This window comes from Polyergus mexicanus, unplaced genomic scaffold (assembly GCF_030449975.1).
Source record: "Polyergus mexicanus isolate NDT 795.1 unplaced genomic scaffold, iyPolMexi1.0 SCAF_8, whole genome shotgun sequence".
In the NCBI taxonomy this organism is placed as follows: domain Eukaryota; kingdom Metazoa; phylum Arthropoda; class Insecta; order Hymenoptera; family Formicidae; genus Polyergus; species Polyergus mexicanus.
The window spans coordinates 9629293-9650247 of NW_027223328.1; the positions used below are offsets into that span (position 1 = coordinate 9629293).

General features: G+C 30.2%; 5 protein-coding genes across 10 annotated transcripts; 3 read left to right on the plus strand and 2 right to left on the minus strand.

Moving 5' to 3' along the window:
* Positions 1–33: 33 nt before the first annotated feature.
* Positions 34–2171, minus strand: Dbp45a (putative ATP-dependent RNA helicase Dbp45A). Its single transcript, XM_070300766.1, has 6 exons — positions 1989–2171; positions 1649–1842; positions 1164–1508; positions 889–1061; positions 437–792; positions 34–351 (listed from the first exon to the last, which is right to left on the minus strand). Exons 1-6 carry the CDS (start codon positions 2056–2058, stop codon positions 146–148), a joined length of 1344 nt encoding a protein of 447 aa, XP_070156867.1. The 5' UTR covers positions 2059–2171; the 3' UTR covers positions 34–145.
* Positions 2172–2398: 227 nt separating this feature from the next.
* L(3)02640 (porphobilinogen deaminase-like protein l(3)02640) lies at positions 2399–6633 on the plus strand. Its single transcript, XM_070299792.1, has 6 exons — positions 2399–2838; positions 3412–3484; positions 3856–4039; positions 4650–4920; positions 5005–5321; positions 5460–6633. The coding sequence occupies exons 1-6, from the start codon at positions 2785–2787 to the stop codon at positions 5632–5634; spliced, it is 1074 nt and encodes a 357-aa protein (XP_070155893.1). The 5' UTR covers positions 2399–2784; the 3' UTR covers positions 5635–6633.
* Positions 4977–9443, minus strand: Tom20 (translocase of outer membrane 20). Of its 2 annotated transcripts, XR_011447232.1 has the most exons (5): positions 9216–9443; positions 8754–8845; positions 8444–8617; positions 5297–5503; positions 4977–5201 (listed from the first exon to the last, which is right to left on the minus strand). XR_011447232.1 is itself a non-coding variant. In XM_070299793.1 (4 exons), the coding sequence occupies exons 1-4, from the start codon at positions 9340–9342 to the stop codon at positions 8318–8320; spliced, it is 438 nt and encodes a 145-aa protein (XP_070155894.1). In that variant the 5' UTR covers positions 9343–9443; the 3' UTR covers positions 8264–8317. The 2 variants fall into 2 exon arrangements, 1 of the variants encoding a protein (XP_070155894.1); XM_070299793.1 differs by lacking the exons at positions 4977–5201; positions 5297–5503 and adding an exon at positions 8264–8362.
* Positions 9444–9780: 337 nt separating this feature from the next.
* LOC138935332 (WD repeat and HMG-box DNA-binding protein 1) lies at positions 9781–14847 on the plus strand. 2 transcript variants are annotated; one of them, XM_070299785.1, is made up of 15 exons: positions 9781–9905; positions 10040–10182; positions 10287–10401; positions 10554–10705; positions 10789–10897; positions 10976–11218; positions 11298–11513; positions 11594–11881; positions 11972–12188; positions 12356–12580; positions 12662–12882; positions 12944–13186; positions 13305–13674; positions 13760–14105; positions 14764–14847. In XM_070299785.1, the coding sequence occupies exons 2-15, from the start codon at positions 10106–10108 to the stop codon at positions 14807–14809; spliced, it is 2868 nt and encodes a 955-aa protein (XP_070155886.1). In that variant the 5' UTR covers positions 9781–9905; positions 10040–10105; the 3' UTR covers positions 14810–14847. The 2 variants fall into 2 exon arrangements, with proteins under 2 accessions (XP_070155886.1, XP_070155887.1); XM_070299786.1 differs by lacking the exon at positions 14764–14847 and having other exon boundaries at positions 9782–9905; positions 13760–14393.
* Positions 14812–20892, plus strand: LOC138935333 (organic cation transporter protein-like). Of its 4 annotated transcripts, none has more exons than XM_070299787.1 (11): positions 14825–14901; positions 15457–15519; positions 15774–15876; positions 18561–18841; positions 18968–19071; positions 19198–19352; positions 19418–19586; positions 19714–20039; positions 20110–20414; positions 20552–20688; positions 20771–20892. In XM_070299787.1, the coding sequence occupies exons 3-11, from the start codon at positions 15840–15842 to the stop codon at positions 20799–20801; spliced, it is 1545 nt and encodes a 514-aa protein (XP_070155888.1). In that variant the 5' UTR covers positions 14825–14901; positions 15457–15519; positions 15774–15839; the 3' UTR covers positions 20802–20892. The 4 variants fall into 4 exon arrangements, with proteins under 4 accessions (XP_070155891.1, XP_070155888.1, XP_070155889.1 ...); XM_070299788.1 differs by having other exon boundaries at positions 15818–15876; XM_070299791.1 differs by lacking the exon at positions 15774–15876.
* The last annotated feature ends 63 nt before the right edge of the window (positions 20893–20955 follow it).

Sequence of the window (20955 nt, forward strand, 5' to 3'; positions counted from 1 at the left end):
AGTCTAAATATGTTTATCATCATATCATACTTTGTATGAATAGGCTTAATTGTATAATATTGTATATATGTATTTGATATTAATTTCACATTATATACATTATATGTTGTATACACTAATTTTGTTTTGTGTCGAAATAGTTTGTTCAAATTTTTTTTTCTTTTTTTTTATGTTTTTTTCTCTTTTGCTCCTCTAAAAGTTCTTCTATTTCGTCCGGATCTTTACCTTCCAAGATTAATCTTTTTCGCTTATTGATCATTTTCTTTTCATAAAAATCAGTCTCATCCAATCTAATCTCTGCTTCTCGTTTCACCACTGATATTTGTGTTAAGATTGTAACGATTTCCTTATCTAAGATTGATTTAAAAGACGATCAGATTATTGCAAAATTTAATTACTTTTATCAAGAAAGAAAAAGCGTAAAATGTATACTCACCATCTACCTTGTATTCCGTTAATTTAGTACCTATGGTGTCTTCAATCATATGTAATAATTTGATATCGTTTGGAGTTATCAAGCTAATCGCCATACCACCTTTACCTGCGCGAGCTGTTCTACCAACTCTATGAATATATTCCTTTGGTACATTCGGTATAATATGATTAACCACTAATTGTACCGTTGGGATATCTAAACCTCTCGCTGCGACATCAGTGGCAATTAAAATCTGTATATGATTTGATTTGAATTTATTTAGTGCTGCTAAACGTTCTTTCTGCTTTATCATCGCATGAAGAGCCACATTCGTAAATCCAACATCATTCAGCGTCATTGATAATAGTTGACAATGCCTAAATATGGAAGAGTTACACATATATAACTAAGTTTAAATTTGCAGATTACTATATGAATCTTTTCTCTAAATACAAAGGAAAGAATTGTCATACTTGCAAGTGTCCGTGAATATCATAATAGAGCCATTCTTGTTTGTAGCGCGAAATGTCCTAATTACTTCTACTAGAAATGAATCGAGTACATCCTTAGGGCATAATACGTAACGTTGATCTAATTCCTTTACAGTGGCAATACCAGCATCATCCTCTTCTTCCCATATGAAAACCTAGAATAAAAGCATTTCTGTTATTTTTTGTGTAATATATAATTATAGTATATATATAATAGTATAATTATAGTCACATTATTAAGTGATAAGTGATCATACCTCAGTAGAGGCTATTTGCTTCACTTTATCAAGAGCATCTGTCATTGTAGCACTGAATAATAACACTTGTTTTTGTTTGCGGACTGCGGAAAATATTTTCTTAAGTTGTTCATCGAAATGACCACCCAGTAATCTATCAGCTTCATCCAATACTAGGAATTTGATTTTCTGTAAGGAAAACGTATCGCAGCTGTCTAAGTGATCTACTAGTCTGCCTGGAGTAGCTACAACTATATGTGGCCGTTTGGACAATTCCAATCCTTGCACCATCATATCCATACCACCAACAATTACGCATTTTTTCAGATTAATAGCTTTGCCAATGGCGGCAAATTGATCAGCAATCTAAAATAAATACCATATATATTGAATATATAATATAATTTATATTAATTACAAGTATATCTCATACGAATGTATCCAGTTAACTACAAGATAATTCATCCAAAAAGCAATCAAAAAAGAAAGTAAAATATTTATTTTACCTGAAAAGCTAGTTCCCTTGTTGGCGTTAATACAAGAGCAAATATACCATATGGATCTTCGCACAATTTTTGTAAAATAGGCAGAGCAAATGCAAGAGTCTTGCCGCTACCTGTCTTTGCACATCCTATACAATCTTCACCTGCTAATATTCGGGGAATGCAATTCTGCTGAATGGGAGTGGGATTTTTTAAACCTAAAACAGATCATGTGAAATAAAATTGTAATTATGTCGTAAAATCGGTAATTGTTTAGCACCTCAAAGTATTACAAATATTTTTACTTTGTAACAGAAGAAACAATTCTCTCTCTGAAAATTATGTTAATAAAAAAGTTGCTTACCCATTGTATCGCATTGTGTAAGGAGCCAAGAATTCAGTTTTAAATCCGAGAAATTTTTTATTTCATTCATATTGTCGAATGTGTTAACGCACGAGTCACTTGTTGCATTCAAAAATTCTATTCATCAGGTTAGGACTGTGTGTGGGTTCCTTTTATTATCAATATAAGTATTAAAAACATTTGATTGATCACCCAGGACAAAGCGATCTATGTCCAATAGCAACATTCCATTGACCACGTTGTAAATGACCATAGCCACTCATATCAACCGGTGTCTAGGGTGACAAGTAACAACCGACCAATTAGAAACGTCGGTGCCATCACGCATGTACCAACAACTGGTTCGCATGCAACACTGCAACACTACTTTATCTTTATACTCTATGCTGCTTTTCACTCCACACTTTAATTTTCATCTTATCATTAGTCGCGTTGCGCGTTCATCACGATGAGAGTGTAGTGTATCACCGTCGTTCTTCCAAATTTCTCAATCATTAATTTCACATTCTGCTGCAGTGTCAGTGACTGTGAATAAATAACGTAATCCAGTACGTACATATTGATCTAACGTGTTTTTATCCATCTCCCTCGGAACGGTAATTGTATGCAAAGTCACATCGTTAAGGTTAAACACGGTTCCTGTGATCGCAGTGAAAGTGTTCATGCTCTTCGACCCAATTCATGTCCCCATCTCTTACTCACGCTTCGTATTTGATACATTCCAAAATTCGAGACCTCGTCTCTCCATACTCGCTGATATTTGTATTAAACTATATCGGGTGTCCCGAACGTGGCGATGAACGGCGCGGAGAAAGGTGACGTAATTCGAGTTGGATCTCGGAAAAGTGAGGTGAGTCTGCGAACAGCTTTCACTTTATCGAGAACTTTACGAACCTCCGGGACGAATCGTGAATACAATTTTTTTATGGATTTTATACTCTTATCAAAATTGTTAATATCCGATCATCCTACTGGCAAATTTTTTCTTTTATAAAAGCCTCGACTTTAACGTGTATTTATATTCCGCCTCAGAATATAACAGGACTATTATGCAATTACGTTAAGGATAACGTATAATTTGTTTTCATTGATTTCTTAAATATAGATCATTTTATATTGATACAAAAGATTAATTTTGCGCAATCATTGCGTGTATTGCTGTTACATGTACCAGTTTACGTAAAATTACTCAGCAATTTTTTAATCTCTGTAAAAACTATTTACAATGATTAAAAGATGTTTGATTATATGCTCAAGAGGTATTGATAATCGTATATTGAAGAATGTTTTTTTTTAGACGCTATTTTTCGGTTAGCTATATACAATCACGTATGTGGAAAAAAATGTTTAATTTATGTCGCGACAAAGCGTCACTCCAAAATGTTACTTCATATATGAATAATGCAAGTTTTTAATTCTTTAGTTGGCCTTGATACAAACTAAGCATGTGATACAATGCCTAAAAGAAATATATCCAAAAAAAGAATTTGAAATAGGTAAGCAAATAAGCATAAAAATGCAATATAACATATCGTCTTTATTAATTATTAAACATACCGTTAATTAATTTACTATGTTAAAAAAATTTAAGTTTACATAATATTTATTCTCTCTCTCAAATAATTTCAACATTATGTAAGCGATAATCTTTACACATTTTCTTTTTTTTGTGATTATTACATAACATATTTGAAACATTGGTCTCTCTATAGCTCTTGCTTCTTGTATTCCATGACTTGGATATAATAACATGTTCTATTATTATGTTTATTTATCAGCGCGAAAATATTTTTATTTATTTCTATATATTTTAAATTATATTTTGTAAATTAGAGATTTTATACAAATTTTATAATTGAATATACAGTAACAATGAATACTAAAGGGGATAAGATTTTGGATAAATCTTTACCAAAAATTGGTGAAAAGTCACTATTTACGGAAGAGTTGGAAATAGCTTTGGAAAATGGTCGCGTTGATTTTGTGGTGCATTCATTGAAAGACTTACCAACAACACTGCCAGCAGGAATGGCTCTAGGTGCAATATTAAAGTACGTTGTCTCTAACATAATTTTAAACTTAAAAAAATTGCTATCTCCTCTTGTAGTATTATTTTAAATTATTTTTATTATTTCAATATTATATTTGTCTACATTATTTTGATGCTTACTAGAAAGAGCTGACTTTGCTATTTTGCTTAAATTCTGTTGCTCCAAGATAACAATACACATTTTACATTCAAATGTGTAAGTATATTATCATTCTCATGAAAGAAACATCTTGTTTTTATGTGAAAGATATTCCTTATCGGTATTCCAGATCAGTACAATGCTAACTTTATATGATCCGATATGATATCAATGATTAACTTTAATTGTTTATAACTTGGAAATTATTGTAACTCTGATAAAGATAAAGATTTTCTATTTTAATTAATTTCGATATATGCTATTAAAATACCATATATGATAATTATGGAGCATCAGATCTGAATATAAAAAAATAGTTATGGATTCTTTATGAAACATATATTTGTGTTTTTGACATGTACAAAATCATTGAATTATAAAAATTATTGAAAAAAGATTGTGAACAAAAAATGAAAAAAATATATTAATATTTTTTAATATGAATAAATAACTTTTTTTTTTACTTTTATAGACGCGAAGATCCACGTGATGCAGTAGTTATGTCGAAAAAGTTCAAAGGTGAAACATTATCTTCATTACCAAAAGGTAGTGTCATAGGTACTAGTTCTTTACGTAGATCCGCGCAACTATCTCGAAATATGCCTCATTTGAAGGTAGAAAATATTCGTGGAAATTTGAATACTAGATTGAAAAAATTAGATGAAGAAAATGGTTCATATGCTGCAATAATATTAGCTGCGGCTGGTTTAAAAAGAATGAGCTGGGAAGACAGAATAAGTCAAGTACGATTCTTGCTCAGACAGATTTCTTTATATTATTTCTATAAAAAAATTTATCTACATTAATATACATGTGTATTCTTCCAGCTTCTAGAACCTGAAGAAGCTCTCTATGCTATTGGTCAGGGTGCATTAGGCGTTGAATGCCGAGAATCAGATTGGGATATACGTTCTCTTTTAGAACCATTATTCGATGTAGAAACCACATTGAGATGTGTATGCGAACGTTCTTTTCTAAAAACTCTGGGCGGTGGATGTTCCGCACCAGTCGCTGTATCTTCATTCTTAAAAGAGAACGAGTTAACAATTACCGGTGCTGTATGGTCTCTAGATGGTCAAATCTTAGTTACAAATACCTCTAAAAGTAAATTGTACTTACCTGATGATGATGGCGAACCTCCACGGTAAGTTAAACATAACTTTTAAGTGCTATTAGTAATTTGCACATGTTGACCCTCACGTCATCGATGAATATTTATGAGTTGATTTTTAAAAAATTTCTATACTTCATTGATATGTGCTCTTTTCTTTCTGATATATAGGAAATGTCCGTATCAAGAACCCCGTCTTTACTGTAGTGTTACTCCTGGAAAAGTAAGCAGCATAAGTCTTCTCGGTGCAGAGCTGCTCGGTAAAGATTTAGCCAAAAATCTTATTGAGAAAAATGCTCTTGACGTGATGTCACAAGCTAGAAATGAAATTTTGGATTCAAAATAGTTATGGGTTGTTTATTTATGTAATATTTGTTATTTTTGAAGTTAAAGAATACATGTATGTTAATGTAAAGCAACAATGATTGCTAATTTCCTGATTTTTCATGACTGTGTGAATATTCATTATAAAGTTCTATTTATATATGCTCAAGATGGAAACTTTGATCAGAGAGTACAAATAGTATTATATTACTTTGTCCTTTCTGATTATATTAATTCTGCTTTACATATCATACACAATTTATGTCTTATTTATGAATCAGAGAAAGTACAAAACGAACATGATAGATACATTGATCTACATCCCTATTTGTCGCATGTAACTTACTAGCCCTATGTCTTGATTATATTAATATTGAAAAATGTTGTAAAATATTTTATATAATATTGAAGTTTTTATGTTAATATACTTTTGCTTTTTAATGAATGTATGGTACTCATGGGAAGCATGAGGAGTATTACATATATATATATTTAATTTATTGTTACATAAATGTTCTATAATTTGTTATTATTGACAAAGCAAATGTTATATAGAAATTTTATTATTGTTGACTGTAATTCAACCTATTGCAAAATACTGTCATATATAATAGGATGAATAATAGTCAGTGACATATACTTCCATTAAACAAATTATAATCAAATTTCAATAATTATTATAATAATCAAGTTGTACTTGCAGAGAACTTATAAGCATGATTATAGCATGAGAATAGAATACACATCTTCTATTTTATATTAAACTGTATTTAAGAATACAGATTGTTAAACATAGACATTTTTAATGTTTTCGATCATTTTACATTTTGAAAAAGTCATATATAAAATTATTAAATATCATACACGACTTGTATAATTTTATTGTTATTTTATCGGATTTTTTAATTTGATTTCTATTATTCCTATAATGCATCGATCATGAAAATGTTACATTTTGTAAGATGTATTTATGTATATATATATACAGAGATATAATTAATTATATATATAGAAATTTTATTATGGCTATCATAAAAGAAATTTATACATAACATTGTATATTAATAAAAAAAAGAAGTCTATATTTTATCATCGATTATCTTATTTCAAACCAGTAATTTAATTTATATTTTATCAGCATAATTTGTATACATAATAATTCTGTAAAAATATTCTTTGGAATTATAAAAAGCGAATATATTTTTTTAATTTACTTTATTTTTTTCAGTTTGTGCTCTTGTGTACAGTTTCATATATAATATATTATACTAAAAACTAAAATCATTTTCTCTCTTTAAAGTGATTCATCTTTCTTTATAAGAATATAATTTTATACCAAAAGTATATATATATGAGTGTGTGTAACTGTTTGTTATACATTAGTTGAATAGCATTGGAAGTAATATGCCTTTGTTTAAAATATTACATTTGTATTGATGCTAGATTTTATCTACAAAATATGTATATTTCTGCCCATATTTATAGTAACACATACATACAATATAGGATTTACAATAATTGCTTTCCAACTGTATTTGTAAATGCTTCCAGAATATAATATAATACGCTTTTAGGAGCATATCTCATAATGTATTATTTTTGCAATGGAGGTATAGTATATTTGATGTTAATATCATAGTTTAGAAGATTACAACCTCGGCGATCCATAGATAATAATTCTACAAGTCGCTTTTCCACATTTATTACATCAAGATAAGGCAACGCTCGTCAGCATCGCAAGTATGATGATGACAGTATGTTCTTCTACTGAACACAGCTAATTGAACCATACAATAACTATTACTAATTTATTTTATTAATGTTAATTCACCATGTTTGAATATTTGTATATGTTGCTTAGATTAAAGCAATGACTATATGTAATCTGTTTCCAAATTCATCACATTTTGATGAAATTTAACACGTGTAATAATTTATATGGTAATTTTTATATATGTATATGTATAAGAGATAAATATTATGACACAACGATAAATATATACAATAACATGAAATAACGAAAACAATAACACATCTCTATATTTCAAAAATCTTATTGGTGAAAACAGGATATATGAATACATAATGAATCAAGGATAAATTACATTTTCTCTTTCTCTTTTTTCAAAATATGTAGTCAATTAAAATCAATATAAATGAGTAACAGTTGCATACATATACTACGCGATATAACATCATATATTAAGGATTTAACATCCATTGAAGTTATAAATGTTTTAATGACATACAAAATTTTGTTTTAATTCTTTCCACACAAATAATTAGAACCTTATATTAAATAGAATTTTTCGCATATTTGTATATAAAGAACGATGTCACTGGCATTCTTATGGGGGACTAAATCTCAATTTGATATCAAAATACCATTTTGTAAGTTTTACATCTGTTAGAAATTGTCAGGATCATTGTTCAATTAAATATATTTGAACAATGGGATATGAAAATGTGTCTCTGCTTATTTAAAATAAAACATATAATATTCATAAAAATTTATTACATATAATATGGTAATATGTATTTGCCAAGGAAAATGGAAGTTTAATAAAGGACAATGAATTGTATAATTGTAGGATTTTTTTTCTAGATGTAAACTATGTTTGCGTTTATATATTTTGCAAAAATGAGTAGACTTTTTACTAATTCCAGATTTTATTTAAGAATTGTCAACGAAACTTTCTATTCGTCTACTCGACATCCTCCTCTGCCATTTGAGTTTGCGATACTAGTTTCTGTAAGAAAGCAGGAAAGATAAAAAAAATGTTACCTTATGAGATGGTGATACTTTTTTTCTTTTGCATAAATTTTTGTACCTGGCCGACCATAGGTAGCCGCTGCACTAGGATCTGGAAAATTGGTGGCGGCAGAGTCTTTTGAAGAACTGTTAGTAGTTGAGCTGGCTGTCCGCATACCGCCACTGCATTAGCCAAGTGTTCAATTCCACCCTCTATCTCGCCACAAGCAAGCATTTCTTCCCCAAGTTGAACCTAAATCAAACAATGTGATATATATATATATATTGTGTAAACTTTATTTAATATTACGTAATTAAAATTATGTATATATATATATATATATATATATATATATATATAATCTAATAAAAGTGCCAGAAAGTTTTACCTCTTGCAAAAAGAATTTCTGTACTAATTCATGATCCCTTAGGTCTGGTATCTTTGAAGAAGCTTTTTGTGCTTGTTTCTTAGCTCTTCTACCTATAACAATAAAAAAAACTAAGGCTATATTCACTGAGAATAAACTAACAGCAATATAAATATAATTTTCTCATATAGTTTTAAAGATTATAAAATAATATATTATATATATTGTATCATTATGCAGAATAATAAAATTTATGATATACATAAATAACATCTAAATATAAAAAATATATTTGTAAAATTAATTATATCGTAATGATCGTAATGATTGCATGTTACATTAAGGAAAATGATACTTTTTTTCACGAGAAATGTGTCAATCTTATTTAAAAAAGAGTATGTCACTACGATGATATTGTACGATTCATACGCTACGAAAAGAATGTATGAATTCCGTGAAAAGAAAAGAAATTGCCAAACTTACGTTCGCGGAGTTTCTTCTTGAAATCGGGATCGCTGCGGCGTTTTTGATCGAAGTAAAAACAGTAGCCGACGAAAATTCCGGCGATGCCAACGGCAATGCCGACCGCAGCTTTAGATATCATGGTCATTCTAATATAGAAATTCAGATATTATGGTGAGGGAAATTCACAAAATCCTTATCACACTCTCGGCCATCATGGAAAAGAGAGGTTGCTTTTCTTACCGTACTCACTGAACTTGCCCACAAAATGTTCGGCGCAGGCAGGTCTATCAACCTAACGAATTTTGAATTCGAAAAAAAAAAACCCTAAGCGTTCAATCGTGGATCAAGTACGTCACGAGATATGAAATAATTATTTGAAAAATTTCTGAAATTAATAATCACATGCAAAAGCTATTATTTACTTCTTGAGATTTATATATCCTATAATTTTTGTTTAGTGTCTGAATTATAAGAATATATATTTGGATGTTCTTTTTATTTACATTTTTATCTACATTTTTGATTTACATTCTTTGCACTTGAAGTGAAAGGAAAGTGTAATAAAATGGCGCGCATAATTATAACCATAGACATATAGATTATAACTAAAAACAAAGATCCTTCTCTCTGCAAACTCTGCAAACTCTTTGCTAAAAATGAGAAACGGATAATATTACACAATTACACAATTAAAGAACGGGTATAATTGTATGTAATGATATAGTTTCATATATTTTATGGCCATTATATACATAAGCTAAACGCTTGCATCTGTGTTTCGTGTATTTTATATAGTGTAAAAATATATAAACTAATAAATATTTAAAATTAATTTTATATAGGTTGATAAAAGATTGATGCAAAAAGTACGAATATTTTTATATTTTATTACTTGAATCTTGGTGAACATGCCTTTGATAAGGAAACCCATGCGATATGCTCATCAAGAAGGGCACACTGATGTTTGCTATTATTCAGGCGAAAAGTAAGTGACACTATATATGTTTATAGCGTTTATATATATATATATATATAAATGTTTGTCAGAGAGAATTATTATTAATAATAATTATACATCTGCAATTGTAGGAGAGGTCTTATCACTTGTGGATGCGATGGGGATGTTAGATCCTGGTTAAATCTAATGGATGATGATCCAGCTACTAGTTGCATCTCAGAACAAGCAATTACTGTTATTTCAAAAGTAATTATAAAAATTGTCAAGTATCGATAATAAAAGTTATTAGTACTTTAGTATCTTTAAGAATACTTAGTAATATATATTTTATTGCAATGACTTTTTTTGAACAAAAATCAATAAGTACCTTTATTTCTAACAAAAGTTTTCATTTTTAGGATGGTAAAATTTTTGTGGGAAATGACAATAATACAGTACAAATACTTACTTATCCTGATTTGGAGAAGGAAGGAATAGTTACTAGATTTTCAGCACCAGTCTCAGCTTTAGCAACAGCAAAAGATAGCAATTTTATAGTATCTGGTGCCTGGTATGTAATGCAAAAATAATTCTTTATTTATTATTATATGCATAATACTACACGGACTAACAATTTAATTTCTTCCTTTAAAGTGATATGCGAATACATGTGACAAATGTTAATACATCAGACAGTACAGAATTGGAGGGTCATACTGCACCTATTTTAGGTTTGTCTCTAGACCCAAAGGAAGAATTTGTGGTAAATATTATTTTCTGATATTTTATCAATGGTAAAAAAAAATATTTTAGAACATTTATGTAAAAATAATACTTTTAGGCATCTTCTAGTGCAGATGGATCTATTCGTGTATGGAATATTAAGGAAAGGCGAACTGTACATGTTTGGAATAATATTGTACCAAAATGTAATTCTTTTTTTACTGCTAAATCGTATTGTACGCCTTCTTTTAAATGTACAGATGGTAGTTGTCTGGCATATCCATCTAACAAAGATGTAGTTGTAGTGGAGAGATTATCCTGGAAGGAATTGTGTAGATTGAAATATTCTACCTTAAAGACTGTAAGCTGTTGATTCACTGCTTCTTTTTTTTCTTTCTTAGTAAATGAAAATAGATTATTGTTTTTTTGTTTTCTTACAGGAGTTTAGCATTTGCAAATTTTCTGAATGTGGTACACGCATTGCCGCTAGTTCGCTATATGGAGAGATAATTGTTTGGAATATAGAAACTAAGGAAGTGATTGGATATCTCGAACATGAACAAGATACCAAAATCACTGCATTAGTATGGCACATAGATCATCCCAATGAGATTGCATTCTGCGATGCATTAGGAAAACTGGGATGTATTGATGTGGTAAGATAATATATTCATGTGTATATATATATCTTAAGATTTTGTTAATACATTCAGGATGTCTCACAATAATTTTTCAGATAAGTTCTGATAAATCTGAGAATGAGGCAATTATGGATTCAGAAAAAAATGAAGATGTAATGGAAAATGATCTTGCTTTATTAGGCAATGATGATGATGATGGAGAAAATGTGATATCTTTAAACAATATTAAGGCTTCCGTCAATTTAGAAGACGATCAAAAAAGCCATTCTGATGCAAGCTCTGAAAAACTTCCATACAATACTAAAGCTCTTATGCCCAATATAAAATTGCAATCACCTTTTCAACCAGGATCAACACCTTCTCATTTATTATCGTATTTTATGGTATAGTATAATAATAATGTTTATATTTTATGTATGTTCTTATAGCAAGAGTCCACAGAGTTAAATTTAGTTTTTATATGGCATTTGCAGATGTGGAATGATGTGGGAATGGTTAGATGTTTCACATCAGACGATGAGGAAAATTCCAGTATCGAGGTGGAATTTCATGATACTGCGGTTCATCGTAGTATGCATATAAATAATTATTTACGGCATTCTATAGCTGCCCTATCCACTCAAGCACTTGCTCTAAGTTGCCCAGCTTCTGATAATGGCCTTAGTAAAATTGTTGTGATAGTTTTACAAGGTTTGCACTTATTACATATATAATATAAAGTTAGTTACTTATTACATATATAATATAAAGTTAGTTACTTATTACATATATAATATAAATGATAAAATATAAAGAAGTGAAATTATTTATAAATAAATAATATTCAATAAATTTTATTGTTTCTTTGTGTACATCAGGTTGGGGTTCTGGAAATAAAGAATGGTCTCTAGATCTGCCAGAAGGGGAAGAAAGCGAATGTCTAGCAGCTGGTGATAATTTTGTAGCAATAGCAACATCTAGAAGAAATTTAAGAATATTTATGATAGGAGGAACACAACGTGAAATTTTAGCTTTGCCTGGACCTGTAGTTGCAATGAATGGCTTAGGAAATCGTCTTTTGGTAGCTTATCATGCTGGAATTGGTAAGAAGCTTTTATTCAGCTGCCATGATGAGAAATTGATAGCTAATTGTAAATATCTTTTTTCTTGTTCGGCAAAAAAAGGTCCAGCAGGTGATCAGAATATAAATCTATTATGGATACAAATACAGGGAGCACATTTGCATAGTCAAACTTTAACAGTTCCACTTTCGCCAACATCGGATCTTATGTGGTTGGGACTATCAGATGCTCATTCTCCCATTATAATGGATTCCGATGATATTGTCAGAATATACAATAAAAGATCTTGTCAATGGAGAGTGCTCTGTGATATAAATATACAGGTAATGCATATTGTAGACGAGTTTCTCAACACAATCTATATAACTAAAAATTCTATGTTAGGATAAGGGTAAAGCAGATCATTATTTTGTAATCGGGGTAAGTGAACGAGAACGAAATATGCGGTGTATCCTTTGCAAAGGTAGTTATTATCCACCGACCATTCCGTTGCCAATAATCACCGAGGTATCTTTTTCTGCACCTCTTTGTGAACCAGAATCTGAGAAAACTAAGGAAGAACGTAAATTGTGGGAGATAGGAAGCAATCCGTCAGATGAAGCTGAAGCACTATTAACTCTAATAGCAGTAAGTAATTATTAAGCAGTAGTGTAGTGTAGTTCATTTCCACTCTAATATTTCTGATCGAAAATATAGTCTTGCTTTTACTCTTAATTTTGCTGATATTTTACTTCTTACAATCTAGCTTGCCTGCAGGAGCAATTTGGAATATCGTGCAGTGGACATTTGCGAACAAATTGCATCAACAAAAGTGATAGATTTAGCCATACGGTATGCTCTGCGTGTGTCTAAAACAGCATTGGCAAAGAAATTGGAAACAATTGCTGATGCAAAGTCTGATTCTAAGGATTCAAAAGAAGAAGAAGAGATGGAAAATCGCCAAGACAATTTTACAAGCAATGGTGATTTTAGTATTAATAATCAAGAGGACAATGAGGTGCTTTTACCATCTATTAAAAAACCCGAAGTAGAGATTAAGCCACTAGCCATGAGTCAAACATTAAAAAGAGTGAATCCATTTTTAAAAGCCGGAAATTCGTCTTTATCACCAAGAGGTAATAATACTTATATTTTGAATTCTAAGACATTTTTGCTCTTTATATTAAGAATACTCACTCATTTTATTATATTATATAATAGGTTTAGCTGGTTTGAACAGTTTACCAGAAAAACCCCAGAAACCTGTAAAAACTGTGCCTGTTAAACCAAAATCAAAGACTGAATCTAGGAAAGAGTCATTTGTTACTTGGTATGCCAAACATAGAAAAGATCTGCAGGAAGAATTTCCTGAAGTAAATGTCGTCGAATTAACTAAAATTGGTTTGACACGGTACAAAGAGACGACATCGAAATCGAACAAGGCGGATAACGTGGTCGAATCTTCAGAACTCAACAAGAAACGAAAATTATCGAGTCCGGACAATGAACACAGTAACGAAGCAAAACGATCTCTGAGCAGCAAACTCAGCCAATTCGCATTCGACAAGTAAAATTTTATTTTCTCGGCTACGAACATTCTTGTAACTCTTGCAACTAATCACAAACTTTGGCAATTTAATGAAAATAAGAGGGATTCATTGGATTCTTAAAATAATACAATAAAGTCTGAAAATACCAGACATATTTATTTCTTACATTTTTATATATATCTAGTCTCAAAAATATCTCTGAAGAAACAACAAAGAATTTTTATAAAATATATGTAGAGGAATCCAATGGACGCTCTTTGTATGCAGAGTTTTAAAATCAATATATATATATATTAATTTTTATTAATTATTAACATTTTAAAAATTTTTTGATATAAAACAATATCAATTATAAAAACGTCTTATGTTTTTTTTTGTTTTATATTATCATATTTATATTGTGTATTGTTTTACTTATATAAAAATTACATTATATCAATGCTAAAAATATAGATCTCTCCGTTACTTCTAAGTATAATAGTACATATGCAAAAGTATAATAGTACATTGCAAAAATTTCTCTTTAGAAGGATCAGATAAACTACCTTTTAAACTAAAAGAAGTATTAATATGCGATAAATAGATAATGATCAGATTAAGTTCCTGTCTTGAATTTCTGGTCTTTGACCTTAGCCGTTTTGCGTCGATAAGGCAGTACGATGACAAAACTTAAAGATCTGTTTTTAGTTCACTTTGGTCTCTCATGCACTCGACACGGTAAAATTTACAGCGGCGGGAATCGTATCACTTTGTGACCCGAAAATAAATTTGCAGTTGGAGAGGACGTATAGCAATCGGCCAAAACGATGAAAGGTAAGTCGATTTGGCTGACGCGAATCTGTGCAAATTATTCATTTTCGAAACTTGGTCGGAAAGCGAGCGCGCTAAATATACGTTAAAACGGTCGATGTGTACGTGACATGTATTCCGAATTGCATCACCATTATATATTATACAAGCCGTGTAATTATTTTTCATAGTGTATAATATCTCGCGAAAAGACAAATACGCACCTCCGTAAATCGTATTCTCAATTTCACATGTAATTCGATGTGACAATGTCAAGAAATCTGTATAATTGACTATTTCCTTTGTCTTCTGTTTTTCTTCTTCTTTATTGTGCGTAATAAGATGCGGTCTTTATCTATGACCAGTGTTCTTATTTTAATTTAGGAAACACTTTATTACGAATTTTGTAAGAATTTATGGGAACGAAAACGTAGTCCAAATTAAAAGAGTATGTGTTTATATTTCCTGAGATAGATTACTTCTTTATATGAAGATTAAAGTATCATTACACTTAATTGCTTTTTCTTAATATGTGTAATGTCAACTGTATGGAACACTTGGACATCGTCTGTCGCAAAGAAGTTCTTTCTTATACGTAATGGTTGATCGAGTGCCTTCAGATGAACCACCAATTATAATGCGGCAAGTTATTGCACGATATCGTGATATTACGTATTATATATATTTTTTTAAATATATAATATATGATATATTTTTTCTATATATATATTTTAACTACAGATTTAAACGTATTTTCGATTATTATCAAGATAGAATGATATTTTATTACCAGTCGTTTTGCAAATAATCTCGTAATTTTGCAATGAGAAAAGTTATCGCATAAATCGCTCACCTACATTTTTGCACGTTAAATATTCATTCTATATATTTTACAGTAAATAATCGTCAGTAGATAATTGTGATTCTTTATATTAAAAAGAAAAGAATAGATCGAGGAGAGAATGCAACGTGACGTTAAGAAAAATTGGGGCGAGATGGGTAATGATACCAATGTTATATTATTTATTTGTAATTTTTATTGGCTTAATGTTGTCTTGCATTGAAGAGAAATATCAATAATATTTATTATTAATAATATCAATAAATATCTTGATTTACAATGTGTTTGGATTGTGATTGTTTGGATTGCCCTTTTAATTCGTAAATAAGGAGAGCTTATTGCCATTAATTATTCTTGGCAAGGATAAGTGTGGAAAAAATGTGTCACATAATAAAATTGGTTATAAAATTAGTAAGAAAATTGGAAAAAATACAATAATGTTTTTTCTTATATTTATATATCAAAATTTATTCGAGTAGTCTCAGATTAAAATTATTCAGCAACGAAATTTTTGTAGATATGCGACAAATGAAAAATATTTTTTTACTATTTAAAGATTTAGTATTTTCCTCGTAAGAGATACAAGACTCGTGTCTATGCATATATCACGTAGACTACCATTGCATTTTTAATTATGTAAACACGACTGTAATGCATGTACTAATATGTGCTTTGTTTACCTTGTATTAGGTCACTTATCTGCATTGAATGCGAATATCTCAGCTACGCGTCTGTGAAAAAAATAGATTTTTAATATACTTGGCGTCACGACGCTACCGCGTCGCTTGATAGATAGATAGATGGATAGATAAATAGATAGAGAGAGAGATGCGGAAAAAACATAATTTAAATTCTTTCTAAAGATTTAATTACGATTCACATTTTTATATTACATGAACGAGAGTCGAAAGAAATTTTTCATTAAATCAAAATTGTGTTAAAATAGCACAGACATTAATGTCTTGATAGAATGTGTATCATATTCGGGCAGCTGTGCAAACTCGATTCAGGTATTCGACTATATTTTATCGAAACTCAGTACATAAAACCATATAATATTGACATTAATGACAAACTCATTAAAGTGCCATTCTGTTTTAATAATACATATTAAATAGTTACGCATCTTAATAAAGAATTCATGTTCAAATCAATAATATCTTAGTAATATATTTTTTAATCTTCTATCACAAATATATCTTAGTATATATCATTATTTTTACTTCGTAATAATTTGATCCCAATGAGTGATTTTAATTATATCCATGTTCCTAATCTTAAATTTTTCTTGGAATGTAATAATAAGCGCCAATATAATTAATATACAATTTTCTTTAATAAAATCATGACAACGAAATTAAAATATCTCGCGAAAAATAAGGATAGTTTATGCGTAAGATTTTACATATAGTAAGAAGCTAATAAAAGGTTAATTTTCTTGAATGAGGAACGTGGAAAATTTATATACAAATATAAAGAAATAAATGATGTGTGTGTGTGTGTATACATGCGTAGTTTACCGCTTTTCGTTGGGCGCGATTTTCATTCTAAATATTTACGAGACATTTCTATTTATTGAGCGCACTAATATAATATAATAATACAAATAGTATATTGATATATATATGATCGCGGATAATTTGGTCAGTTCAAAAGATTCGCTCTTTTGTAAGAAAGATTATTTCTTATAAAAAAACTTATTATATATATATAAAAGCATAGTACATATGAATAGATGCAATCCGCAAAAATTATTTGAGATATTTTTTAGATTTGTTAAGATATAATGTTTCAAATTGTGAAACACTGATCTAAGTAATTCTCTTGCGGTTTCGAAAAACTGATACATTAAGGTTTCATGTGCAAGGTAACGGCTATTATTACAGTCTGCTTGCATTTTATGATGTCTGATATACCAGTGATATGATATATACCGTTATTGCAACACGGAAATGCACCTATATAGCCGCATATGTCCTTGTACGGTGCAATGACATCTGTAATTATGTGTCGTGTTAAATAATATAGGTCTGGTTCGAACAGTTTTATAGCAGTTTACAATAAATCGTGCATACATCGAACATTGACACTTGAACTACACTGATGTAATTGTTTACATGGAGTACAGCGATAGAAAACATAAAAAGTTTTATTATAATTCGATATATTTCGGTTGCAACATAAAGAGAAATCTGAATTAAATTATCAAGCTATATATTGCTAGTTCGATAAGCAGTTAGAAAGATAATAAATTTTACTTTCTCTCTCTCTCTCTCTCTCTCTCTCTCTCTCTCTCTTATAAAAAATATAATAATATATTGTGCGAATCTGTTACTGGCATCTTTCAACAAAATATTACAAATACAATTTTTTAATTGTGGTTTTTTTTTAAGAGTATAGCTTGATTAAAAATCTTGTGAGATTTAATGTTTCTAGAATAGAACATTATTAATATTAAGTGCTTCTTCAGCAATTTTTAGTAACTATTTGAATATTTTAATTAAAAGAGTAATATTTCGGGATTATTATCGATTATTATTATTATCGCAGAAAAATATTATGTCTTATTATCAGATTTAGTGTTTGTGGAACTAGCGGTTTTTAATAGAATAATCGAACAATCGATAGAATGTAACAACAAAACATTATTAATCCATAATAATAATTCGCATTATTAATTCATAATCTCTTGCTTATTGTCGAGTGATGTAATAAGTAAATGAATACGATAAAAAAGTCAATCTTAGATTGGCAAATGTATAAAATAATTTTGTATATAAAATACACAAATATGTTTTATATTTTAATGAATAACTTTACGCATATATAATCTCTCTTCCAGGTCTCATACCATTGGACCCTATTCAAGAGGCCATGGGTTCTACGGGCCCGTGGCATATTGTGATTGTGGTGGCACTCTCTCTCGTCAGATTTCCAGTAGCTTGGCATCAACTTTCTATCGTATTTCTTGCACCACCTACCAATTTTTCATGCGTTGCGCCGTTATCAGTGACTAACGATGTGATAATGAAATGTGAAATTGATGTCGGAAACGGCACTATAGAAAAATGCACAGATTTCAAATACGATAAACAAATATTTCGAGAGAGCATTATAACACAGGTAAGTTAAAGAGAGAGATGATACTCTCTCTTTTTTTCTCTTCTAATATTAATGCTTTATTAATTAATTGCATGAAAATGTTCCGAATGACTCAATAAAGAAATAATTATATTTTAATGTTTTCAGTGGAATCTAGTATGTGATAGAGAACAACTGGCAAATTTTGCACAATCTTGCACAATGTTCGGTGTCCTTATCGGCAATTTAATTTTTAGTATAATGGCCGACAGGTATATTTATGTTTTCAAAATTGTTGTGTATTTGACGGTGCTATAATTTTCGATATCACATAAATATACCAACATATCTTTTTTCTTTTTCATATTATTAATATCGATGTATTTATTTATATATAGAATTGGACGAAAGAAACCATTGATGATTGCACTCGCGTTGCAATCGGTAACTGGATTTGCGAGTGCATTTGCACCATGGTACGAATTATTTTTAGTACTGAAATTCATATGTGCTGTAGCTACTGGTGGAACGATGCTCGTTGGTTTTGTTATACGTAAGTCAAACGTAATAAAGTTACGATACAATTATTTGCAAAGTTAATCATGATTAATTGCGTAGTTATGGAGATTGTTGGAATTGAATGGCGATCGATCATGTCGGTTCTGTTCCACGTGCCGTTTCTACTTGGACACTTAATGAATCCTTTAATATCTTACTTGACACGCACATGGTCTCGTTTTCAAATGGCTGTCTCGATACCATCAATTTTTTTACTGACGTATTACTGGTATGTACATAAATTATATATGCTATTATAAACTAGAATAAGAATTGTTTTCAGTAAAATGGATGAGAGACTCACCAATTTTATTAATTTTGGTAAATTAGTTATTAAAATACGTTTCGCAAAATAGGATTATTCCAGAATCACCGAGATGGTTACTGGCCATGGGCAAGCCGAGACAAGCAGAACGGATTTTGCTGCAAGCTGCCGAACGAAACAAGATACCGGTGGAGAATGTGAAACTAGCCCTTGAAACTCATGAGAGCCAAGCAGCAATTCGAACTACGAAAAGCAAGGAAAAATATAATATCGCGCATTTATTTAGAACTCCGAATCTGAGACTGAAGACTATATGCGTGAGCTTCAACTGGTTCGTTTGCGGTATCTGTTTCTTCGGATTAGCGCAATACATGGGTCATCTCGACGGCGATATATTTATCAATGTTGCAGTTTCTGGTAATTCGACAGTATTCTACGATTACATAAAAAATTTGATATATTGATTAAACATTTATAAGATTTACAGCTGCCATGGAACTACCTGGGACTGTGATAGTTCTGTTTCTCATATCACGAGTTTCCCGTTTAAAAATCTTGATAGGAGGACATATCTTGTCCGGTATTAGCTTACTTTTGATAACTCTGATCACCAATGCAAATGCCCGGATATTTTTAGCCTCGCTAGGCCTTGTTGGTATGGCAATCAGTTTTCCTACGATATATTTGTACAGCGGTGAAGTATTTCCGACTGTCGTAAGAAATATTGGCGTTGGCTTGGGAAGTATTTCTGCCAGGATCGGCAGTATAATCGCACCGTACATTGCCACAATGGTTAATTTATTATATATATTGCGTGTATCTTTATAATGAAATAATTGTATTAATGATTAAATGTTACATTTTATTCACAAATAATAACGAATTGTTATTTATGTTCCTGAAGATTAAAGAAACGAAATAATTCACAGGGAACTATTCAACCTTGGCTGCCTCCGGTAATATTCGCCATAGGACCAATACTAGGCGCTGTGCTCTGTTTACTTTTACCAGAAACGATGAACTGCGAATTACCAGAAACAATAGAAGATGGCGAAAATTTCGGAAAGTATGAACTGTATAAGATAATTCCATTAATACTGTCATTTTGTTAATATAATCCTTTTATATGCAAATATTATATTTTTCAGAAAAAAATCTAAAGCAAGTACATCGACGTAATTCTGTGCAAAATATGCATTGAATTGTACAATAATTGTTATAACTGTAATTCGAATATCACACAGAAATATAACAATGTTATTCAGTTCAATCACTCGATCTATTTTTTATAATATCTGTCATTAAGCTCTCTAGTCTAGCAACACATCTATGC